The sequence below is a fragment of the Tamandua tetradactyla genome, chromosome 3, assembly GCF_023851605.1.
Source record: "Tamandua tetradactyla isolate mTamTet1 chromosome 3, mTamTet1.pri, whole genome shotgun sequence".
In the NCBI taxonomy this organism is placed as follows: Eukaryota; Metazoa; Chordata; class Mammalia; order Pilosa; family Myrmecophagidae; genus Tamandua; species Tamandua tetradactyla.
Window position 1 is genome coordinate 190,396,864 of NC_135329.1, and position 16,135 is coordinate 190,412,998.

The 16,135-nt window shown below is 36.2% G+C and overlaps 1 protein-coding gene across 1 annotated transcript in view; it reads right to left on the bottom strand.

Moving 5' to 3' along the window:
- ABCA12 (ATP binding cassette subfamily A member 12) overlaps nucleotides 1-14,330 on the bottom strand; it is a 157,599-nt gene extending 143,269 nt beyond the window's left edge. The window contains exons 1-2 of the mRNA XM_077155038.1: nucleotides 13,887-14,330; nucleotides 2,585-2,678 (exon numbers count right to left, since the gene is read on the bottom strand). Of these exons, the coding sequence (XP_077011153.1) occupies nucleotides 2,585-2,678; nucleotides 13,887-13,955 (163 nt within the window). The 5' untranslated portion in view covers nucleotides 13,956-14,330. The remainder of the gene's footprint in view (nucleotides 1-2,584; nucleotides 2,679-13,886) is intronic.
- Between the last annotated feature and the right edge of the window lie 1,805 nt (nucleotides 14,331-16,135).

Consider the following 16,135-nt stretch of genomic DNA (forward strand, 5'->3'; position numbering starts at 1 on the left):
AGGAGAGGGGTTTATATTATCTAATCTTTAGTCCACGTGTAAATAATGCAGTATGGAAAACTGGTACTGACTGCTGTAAAAAATGTAAGCCTATGAGCTTAAAAGCAGATTCTGGGGCCAGACTTCCTGGGTTTAAATCCCAGGCCCACTTATTAACTGTAGAGTCTTGGCCAAGTGAATAATTTCTCTGTGCATTGGTGCCCTCAACCATGAAATATTGCCCCACCTCACTAAGCATTCAGAATACAGTACATGATGAAGAAATGTTTATTTTTGTCCATATTATTAGTATCAGCCAGTTTTAACCTTTCACGATAAGAGAAAGATATGAAAAGCAAAGAAAAAGAAAGCAAAATTAAAACAGAAAAAAGACCTACATTCAAACTGTCATCTCAAAGTTATTCCTCCTTTACTGCAAAAGGGAAAAAAGTAACTGTTCCTATATTAGTTTTAACATCCTCCAAATTACTCTACAGAACAGCACCCCCCCATTATAAAGTTACATTTTATTTATATACTGTATTGACTGTAGAATTAGTAGAAACTCCGAGCATCACCTGATTCTGGCTCTACTTTATCCAAATAGGAATTTCCAGACCTGGAAAGAATTTGTATGTAAGAGGGAAAGGTACGATACAGAGCTCACGGACCAACAATGAGGAAATGTGGGTTCTAATACCTTTCCTCCCAGATGAATCACTTGTGGTAAATTATAACTTTCCTGAGTCCTAGCTTCCTCACCTATAAAGTGAGAGGGTCCCTTCCAGTTCTAATAAAAAATCCCAATAAACTCTTCTTTATACCAAGTCATAAAGTTTAAGAGACTGGCAAATTTAGTCTGAACTATCTTAGAAATTTGTTGTCTCTTACCCACAAAATAAAGATAATTGCTTGATAGCTAATTATTAGTAGAGTATGAGCATAGGTCCATAGTAAAAATAAGTAAATAAAAGATTGTTCATTGCCTTTTGGAGATTATGTTTCTGTACTGTCATTTAGATTAAAGGCTATGAGGCACTTGCCACATTGTTTCCCCAATTTTTCCTTCCTAATCTAGTGGAATTATAGCAGCTCTTTTTTGTCCCCTCTTCAAATCTCCAATTGTCATCACGTGGCACCAATTAGTTTAAGACAAGTCACTCATAGGCTCTATACTTCTCTTAGAAAGTTTTGAAATGAATTTTGGATAACTGAAAAATCCTTGAAAATAAATTGTTGTAATGAACCATTAGAGTCCTTCTATCACTGTCATTAGCAAATTGATTATTAGCATCTTAAACCAGAATATTTCAGAGTATTTGTCCTACTAATGTGCTAAATACATTATTTCTGAAGTCCATGCTACTTAAAATATACAAGACTACATCAATTCCATCAGTCCACAAAGAGATTAATCTGTTATAAAAACTTTATACACAAACAATACAAAGAGAACATACGTATGCAAAATATAATCTTGTCAATGACTCTATCATTATTGTGCAAAAGTCCTCTGGAAATGATAAGGTCCTATTCAAATGTAAGTAATTACTTACTTTAGCAAAAAATATTTACTTTTAAAAATAGGGTAAATATTTTACACTAATTGAATTGATATTTTAGTTTGAATCATCCAGTTGCACATGATTGAGGAGATTTTGCCTTGATACTCATTATGTTTCCTAGGACTGGGTGAAAAACACTGAGCTATTTTCAAAAGTCTGCTAGCTCATTATTCTCTTTACAGAAAAAAAAATTCAGTACAGTATTCTTTTATTTAGCAAACCACTGTAATTGATCTGGAATGCAAATTTCTGATTTACAGAAATTTAATTTACAAGAAGCTTTTTCAGATATGGCTCCTTTGTGAAATGTAAATCATTTGACCTGGCTTTTCCTTTTCTAATAAAAAAGCTGGCTCCAAAAGAAAAAGAAAAACAAAAATAGCAATGATCAACTCGCAGGGGGTGAAAACCTCATCTCTCTCAGTTGTGAGGACTTTTCTGAGTCTTTTCTACCTTCTTGTTCTGGATCCAAAAAAAGAAATTAATTTAGTTGTGCATTTTGTGTATTTTGTAATTTGACAATTATTAAATGTATCTGAAATGGGACTAACTGGAAAACAATCTTCCTTAAACTGAATGTGTTGATATTTAAGCCACTCAAATATCAGCTGTGAAGAGTTTTTTTTTATTATTATACTTAGGATTTCATTTGTTCAGCTGATCAAATGGGAGTCTATGGTTTCTGCTACAAAAGTGAAGAATGATCAAGCTTGAGAGTACTGCTTGTTTGTGTTATATATATATATATATACACCCTGGTGAGATTTATGGCATGAACAACAAAACGAATCTATATTAGAAATTAAAGTATATGCTGGCTTCTACATGCTTCATGTTTTTCTAGGTAAATATTACTGGCTCAACATTCTAACCAATTTGAAACACTGGAGAAAAAAACCACACAAAGTAGTCATACAAATACTTCCAAGTGGGAACATGATGCAAAAAAAAAAATTTTAGAATGAAACACTCAAGTGTCCCCAAATAAATTTTAACTAGAATATAAAAGTAAGGAAAACAAACTGAACTCATTTACTTACAGGTTGGTTTTGCTGTTGGAGGAAATTTGGTTCTGGTAATAGCCAAAATTATGAAAATAATGACTGGCCATAAAATCAAGACAAGTGTCCAAAGCTAGAAAATAAAGATTAAAAAAAAAAAGTTAATTATTTGCAGAACCAAAAAAGAGTGTGATTACAAGAAGGTATATTATACTATTCCAACACGAGTCAGATATTTCAGTGCCTGTAACTATTATTAATAGGAAATGAACAAGAGATTTTTAAAATGCAAGAAACTCTAAATAAACATGAATGACTTTTACATGCTTAAAACTTTGAAATGATCTTCTGAAGACCTTTTCTAGTCATTTCTTATGGCTGCTCCTACAAGAGTGGACATCTTAGAATTCAAATCTGATTGCTGAATTCCTTAATTACAAATCTTTTTAGTTTCCCAATTGCCTGTTAGATAAGGCTCAACATTATAAACAGGGCATACAAGACCCACCACAATTTCAATGTGTTTCAGTTTCTTACTATTTCCAATGCCATCATTCCATGTGCAGCCATAAAGATTAGTGCCTGGCATTGAGTAATGGCTCAATAAACAATGTTGAACATGAATGAATGAATGAAAACATTCTATGCAGCCCTCCTATATCATTATAACATCTTGTGCCTGCTTCTATCATAGAATTTAACGTATTGCTGTCATCAATGATTTCCTTACCTGGTTCCAGAATTAAATAGTGAGTTCCTTTAAGATGAGGAAAGTGTTTTCTTTGTCCCTGCATTTCCACTACATGTTACAAAATAGGTGCCCCCAAAAACACATGCTGTTTTGAAATTTCCAAAAAAATTTCATTTTAAAGCATAATAGAAATTGCTTTTCTCCCCACATAGAGATGATTTAGTTATTAAGACACTATATAACCTGTAATATTAGCTCCAGAGCAGTGAAAAAAACATGTCTTCACAAGAAGATTATTATGATATTCAAGCAGATAGAATGTTCATCCCAAACCATACAGAACAAACGTCACCTATAGTTAATAAAGTTAAACTTGGAACTATGTTTCTGTCTGGTTATATATTCAGACCTGTTATCTTTACTCTTCCCTTTTCCAATACAATTTACTTCTGCCAAATCTCAAGCCATCTGCCTGGAGCTCTGCATTTCTCCAAAACAACCCAAACCCTTCCATTATTGATCTGGAACTAACTCCTGACCTAAATTCTCTGACCTACTATGTGCATCTAACAGCACTGATCTCATTGCGGCAGTCTTGTCACCACCTTCTTAGCCTTTGGGAATAGGGGAAGTTTTAAAAAACGGAGGCACATGAGTGTAAAGCTAAGGAATCCTAAAGTCCTCAGTTTAGCCATGGTCAAAAGGCACCCAGACCAGCTGAGCAGCCAAATCTAAAGCAGTGCTTCTCAAACATGAATGTGCATACCAAAGCTTGTAAAAATGCAGAGTCAGGTTCAGTAGAGCTGAGGTGGGGCCTGAGATTCAGCATTTCTAACAGGCCAGGTGGGATTATGTCGGTATACTTGGGCCAGGAAGCACACCGAGCACAGGAAATCTAGATGCATGCTGCCCCACCTAAGTAGCAAGATTGTCTGTGGGGTCCTGGAATATTTCTGTCAGGAAGTTCCTTTGAGAGCATCTAATATAGAGCTTGTTTATGTGGACAGAATTCAAAGCATTCATAAACTTGAATAAGAAAAAAAATTTTAATTTTCGTTAGTTTGCAATAGAAAGTAAGCATCTCCATTCATGACCAATGTAGTAGCAAAACCCACAATGTTGTCAGGAATACCTGTAACTTTCTCACCAATACAAATCACAGATATTTTCAAATCACATTGGAATTGTTGTACAAACCTCAATGTGCTATTTACATCCCTCATTCCATTAAAATTACAGTAATTATTAGGTCTGCCACTAGCCTTTTTATTTAATGCTAGTTAAAAAAAATCACACATATCACCATATCACAAACTTGTCTATTAATGTTTTGGTAACTGAATTCCAATATAATTGGGTTCCTTTATAATCCTGCTTATTTCATTTTATTAATTTAAAAGCATTGTTCTTAGAAGGGCCATAGAATACCAAAAAGTACCATTGGCATAGAAGAGGCTAAGAACCCTAGATCTAATGCAACTCCTTTTTTTTTTTCTGGGGTACAGAAAGATGGGATAACTTGTTTAAGTTACAAAGAAGCAAAGACCAGAATCCCAGCATAGGCCAGGACTTTTATATGCTATCATCCTGATCAGAGGAGTAAATAAGAAAGATTTACAGAAAATTGCATTGAAAAATATGAGTGTTAAAGAAACATTAGTTGTGTTATTATTGTAGCCTAGTCTGATATATTTGAAAATTAGAATCTATTCTTCAAAGAACTTGCATACGAGGTACTATTTTTATTTTATGTGACTCGTTAGAAATACAGACTATAAAGAATTAGGGCAAGAAAATATTTAAACGTTATGGATTATTGGTTTTGTATTTGAGTTCATAGCTATTCTTTGAAAAGAATATCTATGTAGGCTTAACATCCCATGGCTACTCTGGGGAGCATCTTTCCTTTTCTATGGCAATGTCATGAGAATTGGGTAACTGAGATCAAGTGTGGCATCACAAGTGTACATCCACATCAGATAAGATACGTATATTGTGGAATATCGTTAAGTTATCTTTTGGTTGGTCTAATTTTATGATTTCATAAAGATGTTTTGGTAAATTTTGAAATTAATTGTAGACATACTTTAAATCCAGAGAAAATGTGATCTACCTCAGAGTAGTTTAAGGCAACTTAGACTCTGTTAAAGGCAAAAACCACAGCAAGGCCAAAAGCAAATCTATTATCACAAGATTTTGCCCAAGATTTCAGGTCAGAGAGGTTTGGAAAACATTCTCCATGCTGCATTTTAAAGGGATAATAAATTCTAAGTCCTTCACACTGTGATCTTGCGAATGTTAAGGTTAACAAATAAATCACACACACAAAAACAAGAAATAAAATTTAAATTTTTAGAGCAGCAGGATTGTTCTCAACACATCCTAAATATTATCATAAACCTAGAAGCAAATGTAGGGTCAAGGATCCATTGCTAAACTCATAAACTATGACTTTTTGTTTGTTTGTTTGTAGAAAGGGCTTATATATCGATTGTACACACATAGACATAGGGGCTGCTTGAAAACTTTGGGGAAAGCAGTTTTCAAAAGTTGTGCGCTCTTGACGTCTAAGGGCATATGCATACTGAATAGTTTGTAATTGCTCAGGGGGCCATGGCATTCTCCTCCTTTCATTTCTCCAAGGTTTCTTTTCCACTCAGAGGCCCCATTCTTTTCTATTCCTCTTCTCCTTTCCTTCTTGAAAACTTCAGTCCAAAAGTCTTTAGCTGAGGCCAGCAAGACAAACATCTTGTCCTAGCAAGGTAAACCCCTAGCAGGATGAGGAGGATGCCTGTAGTGGGGTGGTCAGGCTCAGGGTAGCAGAGGCTAAGTGAGGTAAAGAGGGTATCTGTGTAGGGTAAGGGGGCAGAGATAGAGGCAGGTGACTGGTCTCATATGGGGAGCTGATCATGAAAATAGACTTATTGAGAGCAACAGGAGCAGATTTCTCAATACTCATCAAGGAAATTATGAACATGGAAAAGGAGGAAACTAGAACGAACTCTGTAGTGTTGGGTTTGAATGAAAGATATGGGCATAAAACGAAATACAGATAAACGTGGGTGTGAATGTGTGTGTATAATTAACATATCATTTATTTGTTTATTCCTTTTAAGTTGTTTCAGCCTACTTGTGTACTTTCCCTTCCCCCAGTCCTAAATCAACCATTTGTCCAAGAAACAGTGGTTTCTTTCAGTGGGCATCTGAGTGTTAGGTGGTCTCATGGCTATTGGGGTGTCACTGCCCCCAAGCCTGGACAGAGGTAGAGGATATATGCAGACAATAGAGATAGATGGATGATAGGTAGATAATGATAGTAGACGGATATCTATAAATGGATGGATGGATAGACAGATTGATGGAAGACAGACATATACTCAAAGAATATCAGAAGGACACAGATTCCAGCTTGAAGAGACTCCGACTGCCAAATCTGGGACGATCTGAGCATCAAAATATATTATGAAAATAACATTATATCTAATCAAGTAAACTAGTAATCTATATGCTCGAAGATGTAAATAAATAGCTAAACAAACAAATTAATCAGTGAAAAGTTTCATGAGGAATGGGATCTGGAATTGTATCAAAATATCTCACCACAAAATGGGACAAATTGGTGCCATGTGCTACCTGATGTGATGCGATGGAAAGAATATAGCATCTGTTTTGCAGAATTTCGGCCAGAGATTATTAACTCGAATCTAATCATGAGGAAACAAGAGATACTTTGTAAGGTAACTGGTCTTGAATCTTCAGAGGTTCGAGGTCATGAAAGTCAGGGCAAGACTGAGAAACTGTTATAGATTGAAGGAGACTAAAGAGACAAAAAAACTGGATGCAGCACGTGACTCTGAACTGAATCCTCTTGCTATGAAGGGCATTATTGTTTCAACTAGTGCAACTAGAATGGGGTTTGAAGATTTGATGGTAGTATCGGATTAAGGAGGAAAATATCTTTGTTTGTAGAAAAAGTGTTTTAAATATTCAGGATAACCCGGTATCACTCTCAAACGGCTCAAGGAAAAAGTTTTTGCACAGTCCTTGCAACTTACTTTTAAATTTGAAATTGTTTCAAAATTAAAAGTTTAGAAATTAGTTAAAAGATCTCTTGGTATTTTTTGGTTTTGTTTTATTTTGTCTTTTTTTTGGAAAATCCAGGACCAATTTAAAAGAGAAAAGAAAAGATGAAAGACCAGGGAGAGAGATAAAAGCAAATGTGCTTCATGTCCAGGAAAACAATCGTGTTCTGTGCAGGTCATTGATTAGGGGAATTAATGATGACAGGGCACATTTCAGTGGCCTTAAAGTCGGTGACATCTTAAGCAATTCATTGAATGAATCAAATGTAAATTTACTCCGGGTTTCGATAATGTATGATGGTAACAATCACACTAAATAAAATACAGATTTATTTTAAATTAATATTATAAGATATGCTATGTAATTTAAGAAAGCATGTTAAAATATCCTTCCGGGACTCTGTCAATCTAATTGCTGCTATTATCTTTATGATCCTAAAACAGAGATCACAGACTGGTGTGGACAAGCCGAATTAGAGTCACAGAGGTGTTTGGTTTATGCGGCAGAGGTTTTGTTACTGTTGTGTTTCTTTTTTTTTTAATGGGATTTGAATGCCTTTAAAAAGGGCTTGCACTCTCCAGTTCATCATAAATGCCACCATTTCTTATTGTCTTATGCCTGGGCCACTTCACCCAGTTACCTATGGACAATTGAGTTTGTACCCTTTGTACTAGAGTGATTTAGATTTGCATATATCAGAAATGACTGATACTAAACATCCATGCGATTTCCACATAGCAACAGGGATTCTTTTGCCCAACTCTTAAAAAAAAAAAAAAAGTCAACTGTTTAGGATGATGATTTCTATTCCCCTTCATGGAATCATAGACTTGGACAGTCTTAAGGAAGCTTACAGTTCAACAAACAATGCAGTAGTCATTCCTATAAGGTTTAGTCGTTCATTGATACAATAAAAATGTATTGAGCACCTATTATGTACCAGGCACTGGGAATAGAGCAATTAAAGTTTCATCCCTTGGAGGAAGGGAAACGTTAAAAAAGAGTAACAACACAATGTAATGGATAATGTTAAGATACTGAAGGAAAGGGTGTGAGAGGAAGATAGCGCAAGGGTAACTAAATCTAAGACCTGAAAGATGGAAAGGAGTCAGGCAGAAGAAAGGATTTGTAAGTTAGGTGGAATATGAAAAAGGATCGGGAGTCTTTCAAGCAAAGGAAGCATATAAGTGAAGAACCACAGATGGGAGAGAGTGTGGAATAGTCCAGGTATAGAAACTAGTCCTGGATGACTGATGCACAGAGAATTAGGGAAAACAACTCTGCCAGATGGTTATCCAGTCTCTACTGGAAAGTTTCTAGTGACTAGAAGTTCACTATTTCATAAAACTTCATTATCACTATTTCACAACTTATATTGTCTGATCTTTTTGCTTAAGATGAAATCTTCCTTCTGGTGGTGGCCACTCACTTATCTTAGTTTGCCCTCCTCTTCCACCTGAAAATCTTACAAGGATTTGAAGAGAGACAGCGTGCTTTCTTCTCTTGGGTACCAACCCCCATTCTTCCAACATTTATCTTTTAAATATGATTTCAAAATATGTTCCCCAGGATGAATTCTGCTTGTCAAGTGGTCTTATAATTACTATTAGAGTTCAAAATAGTACTCTAAATGATAATAGCTAACATTTATTGCCTGCTTAGAATGGGCAAGATGTTATGTTAAATACTTAACATGCATTATCCCATTTAATATAATAACCTCATTTTCTCTTACTGATGGGAAAATAGAATCTTAGGGAGACTGAATAACCATATTTCCCATCAGCCTGTAAGTGGTGGAGCTGGTGTTTGATTTTGGCATCAGCACGTGTACAGTTAACCATTAAACTATATAGCTCAACCAGTTCATGAGAGATTACTAGCTCTGTTTGATATGAATAATAACTATAGTTGTAATAGTTCAGTCTATCGGAGGATTGGCAGTCATTTAAAGGTCATCCTATAACCTAGGATCATAACTTTTTATTACAAATTTAAAAATAAAAATTGCCCAACTGTCCATACATAAAATACAAGGATTCTTCCTTCCTCTTACTGCAACTTGATGGTCCAAGGTTCACATTCTAAAGTAAGAGCATGGTACCTTAGATCTGAAATAAACCTTAGCTCTTCTTCCGAAATGAAGAAATAACAGCGATGCAGAGTTCTTAGTTGATTGGGCTTTCTGCAATGCAACACTGTCATCCATATAAATCATCTACCTAAAACCTGGGACCAAGAAAATTATCTGAAATCCATACTTAAAGGTTACAATAAATTTTTGGAGAGTGGTAAATGTTCTATGATTTTTAGGGAAACAACATATTTTTCTTGGATTTTAAGCCCATTTATTGCTACCATTCTTGAAACATGTTCTTTCCATTTTTTAAAATGATTGATGAAATTAATCAAATTGGTGTGTCTATTGTCTGCTAAAGACCATAATCAACATGCAGGTCTAAATTTTATGAGCAATTAAATGAGATTAAGGGAGTAAATGGTACCAATCCAGAGATTAAAAAAAAAAATCAGAACATTTGAGCACATAATTGAGTGAAAAGTGTAAGACCTAGTTCATTTTAAAGTGATTTAGAATTAAATTTGGAATTAAGGTTTAATCTTAAATTGTTCTTATCTAACATTTATTTTAATGCATAGAGCAACCTGCTTAAGACTTTCTTAAGCCATTGAAGGAGGAAATTATATGAGCAAGGCTGACATGGGGGAGAACGCGTCAAGCTTGATCTAAAGTATCAGAAGTTCAGCAAGTTGGGGAAAGATAGAAAAAAAATTGTTCATTATCAACTAGGCTAAAGCATGATCTACTCGCTAAACAATTACAACAGAAGATAAATTAAAGTAAATTTTCAGTCTTCAGGTTAGGAGTTTGGAATTAGATTCCATTTCTACAGAGATTTGAAGTCACTCTTTGATATGCCTATTTGGGACCCTCTTCTTAATGGAAGATAAATTCTTATCTTCTCTATCTAGTCTTTTGGACCTTTGCTGCCTCAGGACTGTGTTTCCTTTCATTAACTAGCATCTCATTAGGTTAGCCTCCCTGCTGCTAACCATCTCCAGCAGAATGTATCCTCATTATTCCATTATTTTTTGAGTTATATTACAAGCTCAGCAGGGTAGCATCTGCATTTAATTGATTTTCTCTAGTACCTAACATTTCTGTTGGTACTAAATGTATTTTCTTAGCTTTCCTTTAGTATTCCCTTTTTGCAGTATAATTGAGAATTGATTTTACCACTAACATATCTTTTGGGGGGGGTCTGGCCTGGGAATCACTCCGGGTCTCCCGCATGGAAGGCCGGAATTCTACCACTGAGCCACCCATGCACCCACCACTAATATTTTAAAAATAGCAATATCTAAGTCTTCCTTAGCAGATAGGGTCTCTTCCTGAGCTGGGACAGAGAATTCTGGGAAGGGAAACCCAACTTAGGTGCAATGGGAAAGCAGCAGGAAGTAATAGAAAGTGTAGATTCATAGTTGGGAAAATCTGGTTTTTAGTCCTTAAATTCACAGTGTGACGCTGGACAAATCCCTTGAACTATTCGGGACCCTGAAAAATGAAGGCACGGTCTTAATAGATAATCTCAAAGATTTCAAAATTTTGATATTTGAATTTACAAAAACTAAAAGGAGACATTTACTCTAAGGACAATTTTGAGGGAGGTCACCTCAAAAAATTAGGAATTGCGCTTCTTTTTCTTAAAGCCAAATTGAACATTTAGTTTATCTAATTATCCTTCTATTTGTCAGACTTTATATCGATTACTTTCTACCTTAACATATATTGTTACAGTAAATATGTTTCTTTAGAAATCCCCAATCTGCTTTAATATTTTTACATTTCTATTCAGTTTTCTTCTTGTATGTCATTTATTTCTCAATGATAGATTGCTAACTTCTTGCCTTGTAGAGTTTTTTTTTTTTTCACCATCTTTATGATGAAATCTCTTTAAAATATCATGATAGAGGATTTGGTGCTGGTGATACTGGCATTTTAACATTCAGAAAGGACTATATATTCCTAGTATCGCCCAATTTCCCTTCTTAGTATAAAAGTATATTTTTGAAGTACCATTTTCAGAGCAGTTATAAATATATAGGTAAAAATATTTGCATTTTAAATGACTGCCTTGATGAATGACAAAGACGATTGCCACACAAAGACCATGTGGTCTGCTCAAATTTATATACACCTTTGCACCTTCTCTGTCCTCTAATGTGTCTGAATTTTTTCCACTTCCTTCTAGATCTTTAATTTTGGATTTCCAACCTTTTTGATTTTCTCGTTCTTTCCTTTGAAGTAACACTATCACACTGTAGCTTTTCCATATACATCTTCAACTCTTCTTTTCAAGGCCAAGAGACTGGTCTACCCCTAGGCAAAACTATGAAGAAGGAAATATATCTTTCTTTGCCCCCCCCCCATCCTCCACTTGGGTTTGCCCTTTCTTCTTTTTTTTTTGCCTCACCATCTTCTACAGGTAAGAAGAACTCTCTCATGTCTTTCCAGCTGGTCATAGTAGATTCAGGTGGACTTTCTGCAATTGTCCCAAATTCTGGACATTTTCTAACTCTACTTTCTGTGACCAAGACTTACGTGTCTCAGTCCTTCAGGCTAATGAACTACAATAGCCCATTTATTCTCCTTTCTGAGGCAAAAGTATCATTGACCCAGAGTTTTTAGGGACTGTGGCTAAATGGAAGTGAAAGAAGGTGTTATGCTGAAAGGCAGTTTAAGCGTGCCTGATTTGTACCTCCTCTAAACAAACCACCATGTCCAGCAAAAGCTAAAATGTAGAGAAACTCAGAAGTAGAAAATTGATATACCAGTTACTCTATTGACGAAGAATCAACTTATTACAATTCTAAAATATAAAATTTCTCAATGAAAAAACTGTATCCTCCTTAGTTTTTTATTTCCTTTCAAATTTTGAGGTAAGATAGAGCTCTAAGGGAAATTTACACCTCAGCATTCAGTTCATCAGCAATAACAGATACCAGTCTTGAGATTCTCAAAGCTTTTGCTTTTAGCTAATAAATTTTCATCACTTAAGGACTTTACTTGGTGTCCATTTCTTCCCTTCTCCCATAGTCACTTCTCCTGGACTTCCTTTCACCATTCATTTGAATAAAATATACCACATACATTACCCCAAACTACTTAAGAGTTTATTTGCCAAGTGCTTCACCATTTTATAAAGCACTTTGAAATGTATTAACATGTTTGGTATATGGTAGACCTCATGCCCATTTCACAGATGGGAAAACCAGTGCTTGGAAAAAGTGTAATAATGCAGTCCAAGTCATGTAGGTGGAAAGGAGCAGAGTTAGGAGACCAATTTCTTCCTCTGACCACATCTCTCTTCCCAGAACTCTTTCCCTCCTGAATTCCACAGAGAACTTATCATATAATAATTATGGGAAGTTTTTCTTTTGTGTTTGTTTCAGTTAAAAAAACAAATAAACAAGAGTATCAATGATTTTATGTCCAAACCCCCCCAATGCAATCCCATAACGCATTGTGATTTCAAACCCTACCCACCAAATTCACAAAAGTAAGGGAACATTTGCTTTGCACTTGATTTATACATCAGAGCACTTAAGTAAGGTGCTGGGCATTGCAAGCAAGCCTAGAGTGAGATGAAATGCATAAACAAAATGTTGGTTTCTGTGACATATTATTTGTATAATATTTACATTTTTCTTGCCAGGCCAGGAATTACCATTGTAAAATGAAGTATATTCAGTGCCTATTTGGATTTGTCTGGTTTTCAAACATTCTTCTGAATATGTGATAACTTACAAACAGAAACCAATTCCTTTCTTAGTCCCTCAGGATAGGTTCCTATCTGGTAAGAAGCCAATAGCCAGCTTTGTAATTTAAAAGCAAACATCATTGTAAGAGCATGAAACGATGTTGCAATGAGCAAAGAGAAGACAAACTGTAGCAGTAAAGTTACATGATTCAACAATATTCTTTAAACAGCCCACATTTTGACTCTTGTTTGGCATTTCTAGTAAATAATTTGGGGGTATTAAAATGTATTAGAAGCTTTTCTGCAGTAACAGCCTTCATAGCCTTTTTTCCTTCAACCTATTTCCCTTCTCTATCTTATTATTCAACCATACTTCCTATTCTTTTTGGTTTTCAAGTATAGCACTTCCCAATCGTAGTACCTTTCACCTGATCCTTTCCTTTCTTCATGTCATTGCTAAGTAAATTCATTCAGAAAAAATCTAAAAGTATTTTGGTCAAACACCAGAATGCAACTCTACTTCCAAGTCAAACAGTAACAGGACTCATCCTTTTCTTTGCCCAGGGCACGTCCCTGTTTACTTTCAATCTGGTGAAATCAAGAGGCAGTTTTTTGGGCATGTTTAGGCTCGCCCCATTAGCTATAAGACAGATGCAGGGATGAGCTCTAAAAAATGTATTTTCTACTTCAGAAAATACCCTAAAACTATTCTCCTTTTGCCTCTCATTAACATTACATTGCAGGATTTCTCAGAAATATTGCCCCCAGTTCCCCTTATCTTACTCACCGGCTGTCTTTTGACCCCTAGCCAATTTTTCCAGACCAGGATCCGAAGCTGATGAAACTGGGAAGCCATCCTTCAAACACTCCAAACAAAACAATTCCTCTTTTTCCTCCACTCCACAAAAGCAGAATGGGTGGGCTTTCCAACTTACTGTGTGTCAGTGGGTCAGCAGCCTTTTCACGGCATAGCTTTTGTGGGGGCTGGGGTAAGAAACCCACAGTTCTTCTCTTCCTGTTGGATTTTTCCCCTTGGTTAATCCTGGCTGAGAAGCACTCTCCCCCAACTCTTCCTTCAAAATGAGACCCAAATCGGTAACCTTTTGGTGGCTTTTGGTTACTTAAAATAACATCCAGTTGCTGCTTGTCGCATGAAGTCCAGACTCCAGAGAGAATGAGTATCATTCAGATAATGCTCCAGTGTAAAAAAAAAAAAAGAGCTGAACCTACACCTCCTACTCTCCACGAAATTAACTGCCTGCCCACACCTGAGAGTGTGTCACCTGCACTGGACGCGTCATAAGGAATTAGGTGGGACCCTTGCCAAGCCAGTAGGACTTGTCCTACATACTCCTGCCACACATCTTTACCACACATCATATCTGCTCTAGAAAAGGCAGGACCCGGAGAGCATTTTATAAACTTTGGGCACAGACTCTAGGTCCAGTGACTCTTACAATGTCTGAAGTGTCATCCATGTGTCTTAAGTCAATAAGCCCAGAGCCCAGTTTGAGAGCTCTGAATAGATAAAGTAGAGAAAGTCGTACCCTTCAGTCTAAAGTTTATTGCTTTCATTTGGGGAGTGGAAGAGAATGACTGCATTGACCAGGGCTCACCTTCTCTCACAATTTACTAGATTTATCATAAAGCAGGACATAAAAGGTAGTCTGTAGGCGATAAACACCATACAGGGGATTCTCTCATTTTGGGGGGCAAGGGCTTGTGTTTCTATTATAGGAAAGTCATGCTGTTTGGGGCCTTTTGTGATTAGAGAAGAAATAGGCTGATGGGATATTTCTGAGGTCATGATATAAGAGTTCAATATGAAAAATTTAAATCAACCCAGGAAACCGATTATAAATCAGGAGAAAAAAAAGACGCTACACTTCAATTATTCAAAGGGCTTTATGATTAAGTACTTTTAATTGTGCTTTAATGGTATATATGATAGAGAAGTCTGGTATAAAGACTTCTGGGAGTAACTCTGCCTAAACAACTTGAGTCACAACCTGTTCTCTCTGACGTTCAATTCTTCCGCAATCTGGCTGCAGCCAATTTCCAATCTTCCAATAGTTTATTACAAATGCTTGACTGTCTGCCAAACGGTTATAAATTACAGTGTCTGAATATAACCTCATAACCTCCACTTTCTGATACTTGCTTTTTTTTTTAACACCAGCTCCTGTCCTTGGGATATACTCCTCCTGCTCTAGAAGACCCCTGCCTCGCAAAACTATCCCCAATAGTTTCCTCTGTTTCCACAGAGTCTTTCATATCTATCCCACAGAACCTACACTCTCCTGCTTCTGAATCCAACAGAGTTCTCGGTTTATGCCTCTTTCTCAAGGAACTTACATTTTTAGCTTATTGTTATTTTGTATGTCTTATTTTTCCCACTAGGTTGTAAGGTCCAAGGAACTTACATTTTTAGCTTATTGTTATTTTGTATGTCTTATTTTTCCCACTAGGTTGTAAGGTCTTAGTGGGAATAAACTATCATACACCACAGTGTTTTACACATCCATGCCCAATAATTGCTGCTGAATTTAATTGAATATAGTATTTGAGCCAAGATTGTTTTGGTGAAGCGCTCCTTCGATTCCCACAATTTTCCATGACTGATCCAGACATTACTTCTTAATTAGTTAAGAAAGCATTTGAGTTCTCGCTTCAAAACTTGGACCAAATGTGCTTCAGCTTCCTGGTCTCCATGCCACCTGCAATGCTGATGGCTCCAGCCTTGTGCTGAGTGGATCTGTGCTGGTACATGCCCATGACTCAATCTTGGCTCTGTCCCCCTGTGATGTTTCTCTAAGTCCACTCCCTGTGAGATGGTCAGTCCTGAACTTCTAGAATTTAGCCCTTTAATTTTGGGTAGAGACAAGGTTATAGACAATGTGTTCTTTGTACAGCTGAAGGCCTTTAAGATAATGTCTTCCTTAACACCCCTATGATGCCCTATCCAAGATGTGTCCGGCTTCTATAACCTTGCAGGATGACTTAAACTCTTGCTTCCCTGCCCTCTTTCTCTCCTAT